This window comes from Cydia strobilella, chromosome 27 (genome assembly GCF_947568885.1).
Source record: "Cydia strobilella chromosome 27, ilCydStro3.1, whole genome shotgun sequence".
NCBI classification, from domain to species: Eukaryota; Metazoa; Arthropoda; class Insecta; order Lepidoptera; family Tortricidae; genus Cydia; species Cydia strobilella.
This window is the reverse complement of record NC_086067.1, coordinates 1,255,245-1,274,320: the sequence shown is the minus strand read 5'-3', so window position 1 is coordinate 1,274,320 and position 19,076 is coordinate 1,255,245. Positions and strand designations below refer to the sequence as shown.

General features: G+C 38.6%; 1 protein-coding gene across 2 annotated transcripts in view; it reads left to right on the top strand.

The window, feature by feature from the left end:
• The window catches only part of LOC134753650 (fatty acyl-CoA reductase wat-like), a 66,000-nt gene that overhangs the window by 26,614 nt on the left and 20,310 nt on the right, over positions 1-19,076 (top strand). For both annotated transcript variants that reach the window (XM_063689591.1, XM_063689592.1), the window contains 3 exons: positions 16,429-16,522; positions 17,555-17,677; positions 18,720-18,874. In XM_063689591.1, coding sequence (XP_063545661.1) covers positions 16,429-16,522; positions 17,555-17,677; positions 18,720-18,874 — 372 coding nt within the window. The remainder of the gene's footprint in view (positions 1-16,428; positions 16,523-17,554; positions 17,678-18,719; positions 18,875-19,076) is intronic.

Genomic DNA, 19,076 nt, shown 5'->3' with positions numbered 1-19,076 from the left:
GAAAAATTGCCATTAAAATTCAAGTGATTGTAGTGAAAGCTTAGACAGCGTAGCCTAGACCCACCGACATAGATCTAATCCACACTCTAAAAAGACCTATCTTCATTCCCATCCAAGGCGCTTAATCCCTTTCAATATCCATTGACGAAATCCTCAAATCCATAGAGTAACTTATACTAGAGCGGTACTGTCATAGTAAATTTTGTAACCCCAGTAAATTCACTGCCATCTGTCGACACACTTTAAAACTAAAAATGAAGATTTATAAAAATACGATAGAATGTATTTAAATATAGATAAATGTTTTTTTTTATTTGCATTAATTATTTTTATGATTTTGACCCATGTTCTTTCACTGATATGCGTTAAAATTGTTAAATAACAAACGAAACCGTCAACGCCATCTATACGACTGTAGGCCAAAACTAGTAGCGCCCTCTGAACGAGAATCAAATTTTCTTGATTTTCGAGGCACGTTTTTTCCTTAGACTGTATCCATCTATTACGGAGTTATATCTATCTTTGTCAAATCGAACTAAAAGTTGTAAGTCATCGAACGCTAAAGGCACTTGCGTCATTTTGAAACTATGTCCTAAATGTGCGCTGGCGACCGTGGCATGTATGCGTGCGTCACATCACAAGTAGATTAGTTAATTAATCCGTATGTCTTATACAATACCGTTTAACCTTTAAGGTTGGAATTAGGTGAGGAATTTTAATGGTGTCGGAACTGTGTCGAAAAAAAGCGTAAATATAACAAAAACTTTAGTTAGAACTACTTCTATAGATAGACTGTGCGTGTTGGAGTGTCTGCCATCTTGTGACCTGAATTGAAAGCGAAAACAATTCCAACTCCAGCTTCCAACCCAAGTAGCAAAGTGACGTCAGCGACGTCATAATGACGTAACAATGACGTCATTATGACGCCATAAAGACGTCCCTGACGTCATAATGACTATTTCTATATTTAGAGACCGTGCGTATTGATTGGTCTGCCATCTCGTGACCTGGAATTCACGCTTCTAATAAGGTCTGCAGGTGCTGCCACTATAACTTCACTCTGGCTCTATTTCGCATAGTAGGGTCTGCCATCTAGTGGCTTAAATCTAAATAAGTGCGAGTGGGACTCGCGCACGAAGGGTTCCGTGCCATTATGCAAAAAATCGGGAAAAAAACCTTTAATTTTTTTTTAATTCGCTTGTTTCACTTCACCCGGAAATCGAACCGACTAAAAATAAAAAAAATAATAAACGCTATTTTATTCTACTATTCGATAAAGTCAATGTTAGTGATAACATTTCTCCAAGAAACATTAGATCTTACACTCGTCTGTCGTACAAAATATCCGTAAAATCGAATATTTATTATAAAAAAAAAAGTTACAAGCATAATTGAAAAAGAAATGAAAAATCTTTGAATGCAAACATTGTTTATTATCAAAAATAAAATAATGTTTCCTTCAAGCAAAATGAGCTAACTTAAGGTTTTGAGGTACTTTCCCTCCGGGGCCCATTCATTCTTTCCATGTACCTATAATCTAATCTACCTATATGATCTACACTATATTATACATTCAGCGGTCGCTCCGTCAGTGATGCAATACCGTTAGAACGCGTACGCACTGTACCATCGTCAACACAATTAAGAAGAAAGGGGACAACCGGTTTTCCATAAAATTATAGTCCCCGTTTTCTTCTCTGGATTATAGAATATATAGAACTAGCTTTTGCCCGCGACTTCGTCTGCGTGGAGTAAGTAATTTGGGTAGCTTATTTTTTATCCAATCTGCTTTTTATAGATTTTCCATAAGAAACTTCCACCCCCCTTTTCACTCCCTTAAAGGATGATTTCTGAGATAAATTAAACTACCCTATGTCCTGCCCCGGGACTCAAACTATCTCTATACAAAATTTCAAATTTATCGGTTCAGCGGTTTAAGCGTGAAGACGTAACAGAAAGACAGACAGACAGACACACTTTCGCATTTATAATATTAGTATTGATGGATTTTTATGCAGTTTGATGTTTTACGATCTTTTGATTATTATAAGAATAAGGAGCGAAAAACTAATTCCATACAAATTTGTATGCGGCTCCTAACTAATTGCAAGTGGAGTTGCAGGCGTCCATAGGCTACGGTGACTGCTTTCAGTCAGGCGGGCCGTATGCTTGTTTGCCACCGATGTGGTATAAAAAAGTTGTTAATATACATCAAATTGCGTAAAAAAAATCTATAAGTAACAATCGGGAAGGAGGAAAATGGGGACAACGTTTGTATGGAGAAGCGGTCGCGCGCTATCGTCTACTTTCCTCTTGACTTGAGTGATGATGTTAGTACGCAACTGGCGTCAAAAGTGACCAGTCATTAGACGTGGAAGCGTAATCTAACACAAAATTGACCAATACTAGTCCACATTTCTGTGCAATAGGGGTTATAATGATAACAATTATTAAGCGCAAGCCACAGTATAGTCGTTCGATTTGTAGCTGGCCCCGAACGACATCCTGTGATTGTTGTAAAATCGCACGTGCTACTACCTGCATTAAAAATGGTTCAGTCACTAACCGATTATTGAATTACAACTATGGAAATTGCAATAAATTCATTTATTTCTCAATAAGTATTACAGTTTCTATTACAATCGAATATTAAAATGAATACATATTAAGATCGTCAATATATAATAATGTACAATTAAAGTATTTATAGAATTAATTGGCAATAAGATTCAAAATGAACAAATGGGAAAATAATTTGCGATTTTTTGGTCCCTCTACGGTTACTGAGTGCCGGCCAGTCGAACGCTACAGAACCAGTCTAAAATGTGTCATCGAGATGCGTATAGTGTTTAGATTTCAAACAGTCCCCTTTCGGCTTATGCCAAAGCATAGACAAATCTATTGTTAAATGAAACCGCACGTGCTACTTACTAGCATAAAAAAATGGTAGGGCCGTTTTAACCGGTTATTGAATTACCACTCTATGAAGATTCCAATATGGTTTAAAATGAACTAATGGGAAAACATATTCCATAGCTGTGTGGTCTTTGCGGTTACTGAGTGGCGGCGAGTCGAACGCTACTAAACCAGTCTGAAATGTGTCATCGAGATGCGTAACAAAGGCGCGTTATCGGAGAGCACACCTACACTGGTTTTTTGAGCGTTGGACTAGCCCGCGCTCAGGTGCCAACTAGAATTACACGACCCTTTTTAGGGTTCCGTACCCAAAGGGTAAAAACGGGACCCTATTACTAAGACTCCGCTGTCTGTCCGTCTGTCTGTCAGCAGGCTGTATCTCATGAACTGTGATTTTCAACTGTCTAGCAGTTGAAATTTTCACAGATAATGTATTTCTGTTGCCGCTATAACAACATATACTAAGTACGGAACCCTCGGTGGGCGAGTCCGACTCGCACTTGTCCGGTTTTTTTGAGGTAGTGGCACGTGCGGTTTTACTTAACAATAGACAAAGGAGTTCGGGGCCAGCTACAAACCGAACAACAATACACAACGTGTATTTTTAATACGACCCTTTAAGGGGCCCAGTTATCAGTTCGCCGGACGATATCGGCCTGTCAGTTGTTCGGAACTGTCAAATTTTTGATCTAACAGGCCGATATCGTCCGGCGGACTGATAGTCAGTGGGCCCCTTTAGGCTTCGTCAAGTCTTCCGTACTTACCTACCTTGGTTTTCGATATTCTATCTGAAATTATAAAAGAGCTATAGGAAAATACGGTACCTACACGGCGGGAAGTTGATAGCTCGAGATATTTTATTGAAGAAATTTGAACTTAAAAAATTTTTTCGCGATTTCGTGGCTGGTCCCATAGTAAAAGTTGCTCAGTATAATCCCAAAACCTCCCTAGCAACGGGAATGGACTTATGTTTTAGTCACCGTGTATATGTTTCTCTAATAATTATCTGGTGATTATTTTAAACTAGCTGTGCCCGCGGCTCCGCCCGCGTGGAATTCGGTCTGTGTCAATAAGCGGCTAATTCACTCCTAATTTTCTCTCTCTCCCCTGGAGGTGGAACTTGAAGTAAAGCTGACAGATGGATACGCTAGTTTTAAATACAGTCAAATACCCTATTCCATAATATATATATATATAGAGTCCTCCATGTCGTGTCCGACAATGGCGACCTTTACAAATTCCTCTGATGAGCACGTGTATGGCTCGCAAAACCGAACTTTGTTTTAAAATCCGGTCGCACTGTGCACAATAAAGCTTCCCTTGTTGCTTCCTTAGTAACCTGTGTAACAACCACAATCAGCTCAGAGCCTAGCCATAAGATAATTATGCAAACAAGTGTAATAGCAAATTAATAAATTATTACCAACATGGCACCACGGAAACATCAGATCGTATCGTTCCGTAAGTTATGGACTTCTTTCTTAGATTTGTATATGATTTTGCATAATCTGCACTTTGTTGCATTTGCTATCTGTTAGTGCATTAAGATTTACATAATTCATTAAATACCTACAGAGAATCTTCAAGTCAAATAAAGATAAAGATAGTTTATTAGTAGTATGCATATTACAATGCGCTTATGAACGTCAAATAAAGCTACTCCAGCTCTAACCCTATACCTCTGCCTTGAGAAGATTTAAATCCCCTCTCAACTGGAGGAGGGCATTCCAATATGGGACCGGCAATAAACTCAGCGGCAAATTGATATGAATTAACCCTTTACCAAAATTGAAATGGAACTGGGCAGGCCATATTATAAGAACAAACAAAGACAAATGGGCCAAAGATGTGAATCACCAAGTCCATCACATCATGTGATGGATTGGTGTCCTAAGTACAATAAGAGGAAACAAGGAGGTCAATACTGTAGATGGGAGGACGACATAAAGAAAACAGCAGGAACAACATGGATGAGAATAGCAAGAGACCGATTAGCATGGAGAAATCTTGGGGAGGCCTATGCTGCAAAGCAAGACAATCTGCAGAAACGACATAACCGGTGCCAAAAGAAAAAATAGAATAAAAAGAAGAAATATTATAAAATAAATAAATAAATATGTAAGTAAACATAAGTTTAGGTACTAGAAATATGTATGTAAGTTAGATTGTTAATAAAGGCTTTTATTATTATTATGTGTATCTCCGTTTTAAAACTCTCGGGTCTTTCGATCCCGGTCATTTATAAGGCGTGCGTGGGGATATAGATCCAACGCGTAGAGGCCGTTTGGAGAGATTTGATGTCATGTAGAACGCCTGCTGGAACCCATTCATGGGTACATCAATAGATACCCGTGAACCGGTTTCAGCAGGCATTGGAAGCTATTGTAGAGAATATGGACAGAGTACTGGTCTATGGTTTAAGTTTGGGTGGAAAAAAGTCTGGGCTATTGCAAAGAAGTCCGGACACCTGCCATAACATTGCTTGCACAAGTTATCGAGGCAGGCGGTGACTCGCCACTCGTTAGATGGGCACCTGATGCGCCATCGTAAAGACGGCCAGGCGCAACACCGGCGTGAGCGGCTCAGGGGTGTCGAGAGGTATGCTGCGCTTTCTCCGAAGTTACTCGCGGCGTTATGCCCTTTAACACTTCCACCCCTGGAGCATATAGCTCTTACGACTCCCCTCTGGACATCCAATGAAGGCAAGCCAGAGCTGAGAGTCCTGCGGGTCCCCTTGGGACAACATTTCCTGGGGATGAAAATTATGGAATTTTGTCTATGAATGAAAAACACAATTATTACTAGGTAAGTAAATGATAACTTTATTAGAATCCATATTGTTGCTTCATCTTTCTTCCTATAACATTAAAGATTTTGTGCTATCATGATATTATTTTTCTTTCAGGTACAGGGACAACTACGGATAACAAACATGAAAAAATGTTATTTCATTTGTTGTGTGAATCCATCTACACCAACAAGACATCCACTGCTGGACATAGGCCTCCCCAGGGATCTCCACAACGACTGGTCTTGCAAGACCGGCCAAAATATCGAGAAATAAATAATATAAATAAACATGATAAATATCCCGTTTTCTATAATAGTTATAATTAGAAGGCCATGCAATGTTGTTACTCACTGTACCTACTTGAATCCAAAAAAAAATATAAAAAAAGTTTTAATTTTATTTTACAATTACTACTTTATTATTAGTACATTACGATACAAGTACGAAAAGTAGGAAATTGGCAACGAGTGGCGATAAATTGAAACACGACCGAAGGAAGTGTTTTAATCGACACGAGTTGCGAATTACCTTTTCGCACGTGTATTGTACAACGTTTTACAGTACATAATTATGGCCCTTTACATTTTCGACATATGCACGTATTGTACTAATTACCGCACTAGGGCGGTAACGTATATGTAGCACCATATGTACTAAAAAGTATTTTACAGTACATATGGTGCAACTTTCTCGCCCTAGTGCGTAAAGAGCACTTTTCATGCATATGTCGAAAGTTTAAAGGGCCATATGTACTGCAAAACGTTGTACGATACACGTGCGAATAGGTTATTCGCAACTCGTGTCGATTTAAAACACTCTCTGCGGTCGTGTTTTAATCTGTCGCCACTCGTTTCGAATTTTCTCTTTTCCGCACTTGTATCGTAAATAACTATTTCAAACTGCAAGGGTACGATGATAGATCTCAATTCAATATAATTTTGCAACATTTGGCATTATTAGGTTATAAATTGTATGGAGATGAAATCTATCATCGTACCCTTCCAGTTTGAAAAATACTATAGAGGCTGGGCAGTAAGGGATTGCTTTTCTTGTAGAACTATATTTAGCGCTTTAAAAAAAAACTGATACCTGACACTTACAAACCTGGACTTCCTTGGGCTAGTGCTACTAAGAATCGTCAGTATTCTCCATCCTTTCCGAGTTGGAAGAACCCAAAGAGGTGAGATTTGTGAAAGTCAGGTTTTCAATATATGTGGCGTTTTCAACCAAACGGGTACCTACTTATTGTTGTCATATTTCCATAAAGCTTCAAAATGAAATCAACCTAATCGACAACCGACAATGTGGTACCTTTTAGTTCAAAACGTCACATATTTTTATAAAATGTTATAAACTAATTTATTAATAATAATGAATATCTGGGAGAAAAAGAAAACATAAGTAAAAACTCAAAAATGCTCGTTTTCCCAGAGATAAGACCTAGCTAGATCGAACCCCTTACAGCAAATTTCATCGAAATCGTTAGAGCCGTTTCCGATATCACTGAAATATATTTCGGTTATATCGGAATCGGACAAGAATTCGAAGAATAAAAGGTATAAGAAACATAAGATAACACAAAAAGGACAAAAAAAAGTACCCCTGATGTACCAGTCTCGAACCCGAATCCTCTTGCACGTATTTCCACGAACATACCGCAACGCCATTGCATCATACTTACACTGCATGAAATTGTCTACTACAAGCAATCACGGAAACACTGTTTGCATGTGTGAGTAATAGTAGGAAATAGCATGACAGAAACACTCTGTCGACTTTAAAAGTGTTTTTTACACTAATGAAGTATTCAATGTTTATTATAATAGTTCAATATTTATGTAAAGAGTGCGCTAAACATACTTTTAAGTATACAGATACCAACACTATTCCACAAAAAAATAAAACCTGAAAATTTGCGAAAGTGACGCCATCTAGCGGGGTTTAAGCTTTGGGTAACCTAGTCGAACCACCTTAATGATAAATGTAATTGACAGTAAATTAACAATTCTATTGGATGACGTCATAAAAGACGATACCAATAAACAACTTCCTTATTTAACAGAAGTGATAATTAGGTAAACCAACATATACATACCTATATCGCGGTGTCCCATCGGTTACTAATCGTAATCGATTATCATCGGGAAGAACTGGCGGAAAAAAAATTAAAGGAATTTGAATCTTATGTTATTTTATTTTAAGTTCAAATTTCTTTAATAACATATCTCGAGCTATCAACTACCCGCCGTGTAGGTACCGTATTTTCCTACAGCTCTTTTATAATTTCAAATAGAATATCGAAAACCAAGGTAGGTAAGTACGGGAGACTTGACGAAGCCTAAAGGGGCCCACTGACTATCAGTCCGCCGGCTGTCAGTTAGAACAGAAATTTGACAGTTCCGAACAACTGACAGGCCGATATCGTCCGGCGGACTGATAAGTGGGCCCCTTAAAAGGTCGTATTAAAAATACACGCTGTGTATTGTCGTTCGGTTTGTAGCTGGCCCCGAACTCCTTTGTCTATTGTTAAGTAAAACCGCACGTGCCACTACCTGAAAAAAAAACCGGACAAGTGCGAGTCGGACTCGCCCACCGTGGGTTCCGTACTTTTTAGTACTTATTGTTATAGCGGCAACAATAATTCATTATTTGTGAAAATTTCAACTGTCTAGCTATCACGGTTGATGAGATACAGCCTGCTGACAGACAGACGGACAGCGGAGTCTTAGTAATAGGATCCCGTTTTTACCCTTTGGGTACGGAACCCAAAAAGAAACTGATATGACTTTGACTAGTAGTAGAATACCCTATTATATCAATATCAATTAGCAGAACCATTCAAATTTATATTAACGTAGTGTCATCTCACGTGTGCTACAATATTAGACCACGTTAATTTTAGCGTGGCCACAGAATACGTAATAGTACCTACTACCGTACAGAAAAGAAACTTACAAAACCGAAGTTTGACAGCGATCCATCAGGGAAGAACAAGGGCCTGACTCCTGACACTCTTTGATAGAGAAAGGTAGTCTTATTGTGATTCCTATAAGAAGAAAAAGAAAATAGTGCCATGCTTTGTCCTTATCACCGACCGGGTGGCATCATAGGTAGGATGCGATGGCGAAATACCGAAATTTATATAAGAGTGAAAGAGAAAAAATCCTATGCTGCCCAAATATTATATGAATATTCTTTCTCTTACCCCCGGTCGCTCCGTGGAGCGTCTATAACTACTTGCATATTATACTATGTCTATGGAGAAGAATCATGCTTACCCTTTCTAATGTGACACTATCCCTTTCAGCTATTTAGGGTTGTTAAAATTCAAGTCATTATCTTATCTGTGGTTGTGCACGCAAAAGGACGTCAAGTTGTGCCAACCCTAATAATTGCTCGTAGCTATGCTGAGCCGAACGGAACCGAGAATGCCCGAAAGGATCAGTTTCGCCCCACTGGCGTGGCCAAAATTAGCACCTATGACCTGCTCAACAACCATTTATTAGGGTTCCGTACCTCAAAAGGAAAAAAACGGAACCCTTATTTATAGGATCACTCGTGCGTCTATCTGTCTGTCTGCCTGTTCGTCTGTCACAGCCCATTTTCTCCAAAACTACTAGACCAATTAAGTTGAAATTTGGTACACATATGCAAAATTTGTGACCCAAAGACGGGCATGTAACATAAACAAATTAATTCTAAACAACACTTTTGGGGGGTAAATAAGAAAATTTAAAAATAAAGTTTTTCAAACTATATCGTGTTACATATCAAATTAAACCGGCCAAGTACGAGTCAGACTCGAGCACCGAGGGTTCCGTACTTTTTAGTATTTGTTGTTATAGCGGCAACAGAAATACATCATCTGTGAAAATTTCAACTGTCTATTAGCTATCACGGTTCATGAGATACAGCCTGGTGACAGACAGACGGACAGCGGAGTATTAGTAATAGTCCCGTTTTTATCCTTTGGGTACGGAACCCTAAAAAGAGCTTATTTAGAGAATCGCAAATATATATTTTTGGTAATTAGAACATAAATAGTTTAGACGTTTCTTTAAAAAAATAGACAAAAAATGACCATTCCCCCCTCCCCTTTATCTCCGAAACTACTTGGGTAAATTTAAAAAAAAAATACACAAAATTCTTTACCTATAGATGACAGGAAAACCTTAACATTAAATCATTTTACGGTTTAGACTCACTTGTTTTTGTCACTCGCGCGATATGTGACTAAAACAAGTGAGTCTAAACCGTAAAATGATTTAATGTTAGTATGTCTCACAACAGTTTAAATTCGATTACAGGAAAACCTTTTAGAAATGTGCACTCAAGCGTGAGTCAGACTTAATTTCTTAGTTTTTGATATGGGTATGGGTATAGGTTTTTTAAAGACATTTTCTTCACGTTTCACATTTAAAAAAAAAACGTTAAAAATTATGTAATGTACAGAACCCTTTGAACGCGAGTCTGACTCGCACTAAACACATAAAAAACACTACACAAATATACTTATATATGTGTGAAAAGTAGCAAGTACTATTTACCTATCTAAAAATAGTTATGCACTTCCTATCGTTTGTATGTAAAGTGCTATTTTATTAGTGTTTATAACTTGACAACATAGTAATTTAATGGTAAAATATACATTGTTTTATGAAGTAATATTTTACGTTTTATGGCTGTTTACCTTTGCACCCGTAGTCCATGATTTAAAGGTTTTTAATATACATATTAGCTACTTTTACGTAAGTAGATTCATGGAGAAAAATTAAACTGAAAATAGTAACTTTGGTCCTGAAAAAATCATTATAGAATTTAATTGTTCGAATATTTTAATTCTAATTTCTTACTCTTGAAACAGCCAAATTTTTTTTCGCTGTTTCGGGGTTGGTCCCATAGTAAAAGTTGCTGAATATAATCGCAAAACCTCCCTGGCAACGAGAATGCACTTATTTTTTAGCTACCGTGTATGTATCTAAGTATGTATTTATCTATATAAGTATGTATATCGTCACCTAAGGTCTGTTTTTAGGGTTCCGTACCTAAAGGGTAAAAACGCGACCCTATTACTAAGACTCCGCTGTCCGTCTGTCCGTCTGTCCGTCTGTCTGTCTGTCACCAGGCTGTATCTCATGAACCGTGATAGCTAGACAGTTGAAATTTTCACAGATGATGTATTTCTGTTGCCGCTATAACAACAAATACCAAAAACAGAATAATATAAATATTTAAATGGGGCTCCCATACAACAAACGTGATATTTTTGCTGTTTTTTCCGTAATGGTACGGAACCCTTCGTGCGCGAGTCCGACTCGCACTTAGCCGGTTTTTTTATTCCGTAGACTAAAATGATGTTTCATGTGTAAGACATGACATTTCTTAGTACCACATGAAATGTCATTTTAGTCTACGGAATTATGGATGGTATAGAAAGGGTGCCAATCTCTTATGGCAGAATTGTTACAAAAGTGACCGCTTTCAGCTTTAAATAATAGTTCCTAATCTCTCCGGTGGCGCTAGTTAGGCTCTGGGACATGAGTATAATATCATAGAGTAACTTATACTAGAGCGGTACTGTCATAGTAAATTTTGTAACCCCAGTAAATTCACTGCCATCTGTCGACACACTTCAAAACTAAAAAGAAGATTTATAAAAATACGATAGAATGTATTTAAATATAGATAAATGATTTCTTTTATTTGCATTAATTATTTTTATGATTTTGACCCATGTTCTTTCACTGATATGCCTTAAAATTGTTAAATAACAAACGAAACCGTCAACGCCATCTATACGACTGTAGGCCAAAACTAGTAGCGCCCTCTGAACGAGAATCAAATTTTCTTGATTTTCGAGGCACGTTTTTTCCTTAGACTGTATCCATCTATTACGGAGTTATATCTATCTTTGATAATATGAACCATATAAGGCAACAAATAACCCGACCAAATTACGTAGGTTGTTTTTGGTAGTATTTCGGTGTATGGTGGCGCCGTCTAATTACTGTTTGTTTTGTGGACACTTTTCATACATAGAGATTTGGCTCCTTTGTACAGTCTCAATGTACGGAATGATAAAACAGAATATAGTAGTACCCATAATAGTACAAGCTTTGCTTAGTTTGGACTCCTAACTTTGGAGAACTCGATCTGCGTAAAAATGCCCCCAAAATATTTATTCATATTTAAATGACGCTAATCTCAGTTTAAATTCTAAAAAGTCTTATATTCGTAACCTCCTTTTTAAAAGTCGGTTAAGATGAATGCAAGTAACGGATTAATGGACGTTCTAAGAAACCCCGTTAGAGTTCTATTGATGCCAAAAAAAAAACCGGCCAAGTGCGAGTCGGACTCGCGCACCGAGGGTTCCGTACTTTTTAGTATTTGTTGTTATAGCGGCAACAGAAATACATTATCTGTGAAAATTTCAACTGCTAGACAGTTGAAAATCACAGTTCATGAGATACAGCCTGCTGACAGACAGACGGACAGACAGCGGAGTCTTAGTAATAGGGTCCCGTTTTTACCCTTTGGGTACGGAACCCTGAAAAGATGCCATTTAGGCGATTCACACATTGACAATGCTTGTCAATGTGTGCGATATGCGTGTGTGTTAATTCGATGGTCGCTTGTAGTGACAAAATATGAACTTTCGTGGCCCCCAATTTAATATTATTTGACAACTGTGAAATGACTAAGTGCCAATTGCACCATCCGCATTTCACAAACTGATCAACGTCGCCGGCGCGCCGCGCTATCAAACTTTCCATACAATAATTTTGCGAACTAACGATGACAAACAGTTTGGTGCAACCGATCCTAATATGACCCAATAACACCACCGGCAGGGGTGCGAATCTCCTCGCTTCGGGCAAGCACGGCTCCGTTCGGCTCAGCATTGCTCCGCGCAATTATTAGGGTTGGCACAACTTGACATCCCTTTAGTTTGCGTGCACGACCACAGATAAGATAATGACTTGAATTTTGACAACGCTAAATAGCCGAAAGGGATAGTACCATATATTAGAAAGGGATAGCATGATTCGACCCTGAACCGCTGTCAACCTTCTGTTTTATAGGAAGTTTCCTTTCGGTACGATAGTACCTATATACTATTATTTATTTCAATTTATTTTGTGCCACCGGGCCACACAGCTAATATAAAACCTATGGTCATTGGGTCAATCATGACGCCATCAGACATATCGGGGCGGCCGAGGTGCTCATAAATTTCTGAACAAGCACTACGCCTTAATAAAAGAGGGTTAAGATATTTGTAAACACCTTGACCGCTCCGTTATATCTGATACAATGACATATGAATACACTTGACACTTGACGGATTAAAGATACCTAGTAACACTACTTGAATACTTTCTAAATAACTGTTGTCTGTAAATAATTGATTGTAGGTGTGTCAGCGACAGTATTCTTGTGGCAATAAATATTCTTTTTCATTCCCGACAACTACTTGCGTGGTCGTATCGTAGCCATGCGAATGAAACCTTTCACACAAACACGTACTCTCCAATCGTCCGCTCTCGGACACTCCTCAACAATTTTTTATCTTTTGCACCTGACTGCGACTTGCTTGCCGACAAAAATTATAAATTTTTAAAGATTTTTTTACGTTTTTGTGAATCAACATAGGTAGCTTATTAATTATTGTCTTATTTATCGTATAACTTTATTACATATAGCTTTAATTACTTAGTTTTACAGCGCATTGGCGCCCTTAGCTGTAATGCTGTCAAATTTTATTTCAATAAATAAGTGTGGCATGTCATTAGCTCTGTGAACGGTTATTTGCAAATGTCAAACTAACTTTTTGAACAATCGTCCACACTCCACACTAATAATTGACAATACGTTAACTAGTGAGTTGTTTTTTTAGAGTTCCGTACCCAAAGGGTAAAAGTAAAAACGGGACCCTATTATTATTACTCCACTGTCCGTCTGTTTGTCACCAGGCTGTATCTCATGAACCGTGATAGCTAGACAGTTGAAATTTTCACAAGGATGTATTTCTGTTGCCGCTTAACAACAAATACTAAAACCGGCCAAGTGCGAGTCGGACTCGCGCACCGAGGGTTCCGTACTTTTTTGTATTTGTTGTTATAGCGGCAAGAGAAATACATCATCTGTGAAAATTTCAACTGTCTAGCTATCACGGTTCATGAGATACAGCCTGGTGACAGACAGACAGACGGACAACGGAGTCTTAGTAGTAGGGTCCCGTTTTTACCCTTTGGGTACGGAACCCTAAAAAAACTACAGTTTATACTTCTATAGTCATGTATAATCGGTTAAATTACTCCCCACTATTTCATACTGAAACCAGTGGGGCGAAACTCCTCCTTTCGGGCATTCTCGGCTCCGTTCGGCTCAGCATAGCTCCGAGCAATTATTAGGGTTGGCACAAATTTGACGTCCCTTTGCGTGCACGACCACAGATAATGACTTGAATTTTGACAACTAAATAGCCGAAAGGGATAGTGCCATACATTAGAAAGGGACAGCATGATTCGTCCCTGAATCGCTGTCAAACTTCGGCTTTGTAGGAAGTGTCCGGTAGTACTATTATTTATTCTGTGCTAAAACTACCACATTTATGAGAATCAAGGGCCGTTAGGGCAAGGGACACTCTTTGATAGAGAAAGATAGTCTTATTGCGATTCCTATAAGAGGAAAGAGAAAATAGATGCTTTGTCCTTATCACCGACCGGGTTTTTTTCATGGTCGGGTTATGGCAGCATAGGTAGGAGGCGATGGCGAAATACAGAGATTTATAAGAGTGAAAGAGAAAAAGGAAATGCTGCCATACATTAACCTGTCAATACATGAATATGTCTTTCTCTTACCCCTGGTCGCTCGGTTTCATGTCTACGGGAGACTTATATAAGTCTGTAACGTTACGAATATATAACTGTTACGAATGCTGTAAAGGGTTCGAAACTGAATGTATTTTAAATCCATATGTACGAGATAGAGTATAATACGTTTACAATAATAAAATACAATACAAGTACTCTTTATTGCACCGCCCCCGAAGACCCCGCCCGACGTTGCTTAACTTCGGTCAAAAATCACCTTATGGGAGCCCCACTTAAATCTCTATTTTATTCTGTTTTTAGTATCTGTTACAATACTACTATACTATACTATGTCTATGATGGGAGCAGAACGTATCGCGATCCGTGTCTTTCATTCTTTCGTGGATTTGCCTCTCCTCCAGTTTGCAAAGACAATTATAACTAAATTTGGATTTTCCCTATCCCTCCTCAGAATCAGCGAAACAAAAAAATCGTCATACTATTTGGTCTCCATTCCGGCCTTCACACACTGACTATAATTTAAGCATGCGGCGCACGTATCGATAGCCTTACGAATTACGAATGTTCGCTGCCCGCTGCCCAGCGTAAATCAATCCGATTGTTTTGTTTAGAGCCATTGAGAGCATACCGAATTAATTATACAGTATATTCTAATTTTATTGTCTCCGCTACCCAAAGATTGTCTGGAAGAGATTCTCAAGCGATTAGACCGCCTGTTGTTATCTATCCAATTGTCTATTTGTTTCTGTACTTGCTTTGTATAACGGTGTGAGGTGTACAATAAAGAATAAAAAAATATGTCGTTTTCAAAAGCATATGGTACCACATTGTCGCTTGCCATAAGGACGGTCTGACAGGTTTTTCGTATAAAGATACAAGCAATTTTCATCCTTATGGTAAGCGACAATGTGGTACCTTTTGATTGAAAACGTCACATATATAAAAAACCCGACAAGTGCGAGTCGGACTCGCCCACCGAGAGTTCTGTACTTTTTAGTATTTGTTGTTATAGCGGCAACAGAAATACATCATCTGTGAAAATTTCAACTGTCTAGCTATCACGGTTCATGAGATACAGCCTGGTGACAGACAGAGGGACAGCGGAGTCTTAGTAATAGGGTCCCGTTTTTACCCTTTGAGTGCGGAACCCTAAAAAATAAAATTGAATTTCGTAAACTTTAAAATGGTAAATCTCGTTAAGCAGATCTTGAAGAGACCAAGTCAAATCGCGTTTTAAGCATGTTAATCAATAATCAATCATATTATAATTGTAGGTACTGGCGTTGATGATAATAGGGAATATTACGCGAAACTCTCCGTAGGGGGCGCCACTATCACAATCTGAGGGTCCACTGCGAAACAAGAAAATCGAAATTTCGTTATCAACTCTCTATCACTGATTTTCGCGTTTCCCGGTAGGCCTTTGTAAACAAACCGCCTTGATATTTTATTATCTGTGAAAACTTGTCAACAGTTAAAGGCACAGTATATGGATGGTATAGAAAGGATCGCAATCTCTTATGGCAGAATTGTTGTAAAACTGACCGCGTTAAGCTTTAAATAATAGTTCCTAATCTCTCCGGTGGCGCTAGTTAGGCTCTGGGACATGAGTATAACATGAACCATATAAGGCAACAAATAACCCGACCAAATTACGTAGGTTGTTTTTGGTAGTATTTCGGTGCATGGTGGCGCCGCCTAATTACTGTTTTTTGATGGTCACTTTTCATACATAGAGATTTGGCTCCTTTATACAGTCTCCATGGCACAGTATGTATAAGTTACTCTATGGTTCACGATACGTGCTAGTGCTGCACTCTGGCGGCAGAACATTGCAGTAATACCCCCTATTGTAGACCTTAATTGGATTATTTTTATTTTCAGAACATGTCCAGACATAAAGAAGATCTATCTTCTGGCGCGACCAAAGAAGAACAAAGAAGTACAGAAAAGACTACAGGAACAATTTGATGACCCGGTTAGTATTCCAATTATATTTTTAATAATTAATTTAAAAAATCCTGATCAAAACCTTCACCGTCGTCTAATGACTTAAAATCTATCTGAGAAGGTTGTGTATCACAAATCGTTTATAGAAAACTACACTCAAATTATCTGTTTGGGAGCTACATTGCCACATACACACATACAGATGCAAAAATATACATGCTGAACTAATAACAACCCTCTTTTTGCGAAGGGAGTCTATACCGAATGTGTATAGGGTTTTATTTTTATAAATTTCAAATCCATATTTTCTGAAGTTTCAGTTCTGGAGTTTCAATTCGTAATTTTCAAATTGGTACCATTTTGTTATTATAATCGCATCTCGCTGAAACCAATATAAGTGTGAGCTAGATACGCTGCGAGTGTTATAAAAAGGAAATCAAATAGAGATCAATTCTGAGAATTCGAATGGCTCTTAAGGAAAAATGAACGCACAATGTGTACAAGATGCTGCGATGCATTCAAATGCATAATGCGTAATCTTTCTGCTTTAAAATGCATCTAAACCAATATTTTGCATTTACATTCATCTATAGTGTAATCTTTTGAATAAATGATTTATTCACTTGAATACAGCGTATGCCTTATATACTATAGTTTACACACAGCTTTACAATAAAGAAATCTTATCTTATCTTATCTTATCTTTGTCAAAGGACTGTCTCATTTCAAACATAGACGCACCCAAAAAAAAGTGGTTCTTATTTACTGCCAATTTGATTTGATCAACTATATATTCTGCCATTTGGCATGTGAAACTTGGATTGTATACATGTAAAACAAAAGCCCCTAATCGTAGCCGATCCCAGCGTTTTCCCGCTTTGAAGAGGAAAGCGACTGCGAACAGAGAATCCGCCAAATGTCAAAAAGCATACGGCCCGCATGTGTCAAAGATTCGGAAGTTCTTTCAGCGCAATCTCATAAAAACCAATTCTCTTCTTCCAATGTAGACTCCGAATTCACTAGTTTTTTTTTTATAATACTGGTTTTTTCTTTGTTACAGCTATACGAACGCCTACGCAAGCAGGTCCCCGAATTCATGTCAAAGATCGGTGTGGTCGAAGGGGACGTGGGGAAAGTGGGGCTCGGGATCAGCGAGAGTGACCGACAAACCGTTGTTGATGAGGTAATAACTTCACAAATATATTTCAAAACGTACACACACATCACAAGCTGCATATACTCAAAACTCTAAAGCTGTTCTCTATTCTGAGTTGGCGGTGGGTGCTGCATCTGAGCGCTTGCGCCATCGACCCTGAGCGTTGGGAGGAGATTGCTGGAAGGTCATCTTGGCGTTCTACCATCCATAACGGTGTCAAAATATTTAAAGATAACCGCCTCACCAGCCTAGACATAAAACGCCAGTTGCGGAAAGAAAGACCTAAGCCCTCCTACGTGTACACGTTTAACGCAGCTGGCCAACTTTATTGTAACACGTGCAATAGAGCATTTAAGAACAAGTTCGGCCTGGCCAGCCACATTAGGGCTCACGCTAGACAACGTCCATAATGATTACCTATATTTAGGGTCGCCGTCATCGAAAACGATGAGGACTATATATACTCAAAATATGATCGTTAGGAGAAACATAGGTATGCACTCTCCTCTTTCTCTCACATGTTCTTCCCAGTATTCTAATTCAGGACTTCCAGCACCTACATAGATAGAATAATAACATTTTATTCGTAAGCACAAACAAACAGGACATTACATAATATAAATAATGGCGTCCACGCCATAATAACTTACTTGAGGTCTAGCAATCTTCGGTACCTACATATCTGTTGGCTAGAGCATCCATCCATTCCATTCCATTTTTAGCATTAGCAGATCACTCCACTTATTAATTATTAACTAAGCACTGTGGCGTAGGTAGGCGTGGGCGAATGGTGCCTTCGCCCACGGCCTCGCACTTAGGGGGGTCTCGTAAAGCCAACCTTTTTATTACCTTGGAAAAACACATTGAAAAGGGCCTCGCAGATGTGATTTTCGCCCATGGCTAGATTAGTTCACGCTAAGTGGACTTCCCAGGTAGCAAAATGACGTCAAATGACGTCAGCGACGTCATAATGACGGCAATATTACGTCATTATGACGTCATTTGACGTCATTTTGCTACCTGGGTAAGCATTACAGAAATGTAAAACATTATGTCTTGTTCTCCTCAGGTTGACGTGATATTCCACGGCGCAGCCACACTCCGCTTCAACGAACCTCTTCGGGATGCAGTATTCATAAACGTCAGAGGAACGAAAGAAATGATGCTTTTAGCCCGAGCCTGTACCAAGCTGAAGGCGATGGTCCACATTTCCACGGCATACAGGTATACAACAGCGTTTTGACGAAAGATACCGGTGGGTAGGCCTCTCCAAGAAACACATCTATACTAGGTGCACCCTCGTCCAAGTCTTCTCTTGCGATTTTGACCAGATAAAAGTAATCATATTTAAAAACTAAGTTAATAAAAATAATCCTGTAACAAATGACATTATTAAACCCGACCCACTGAAACTGGTCTCTTTTTT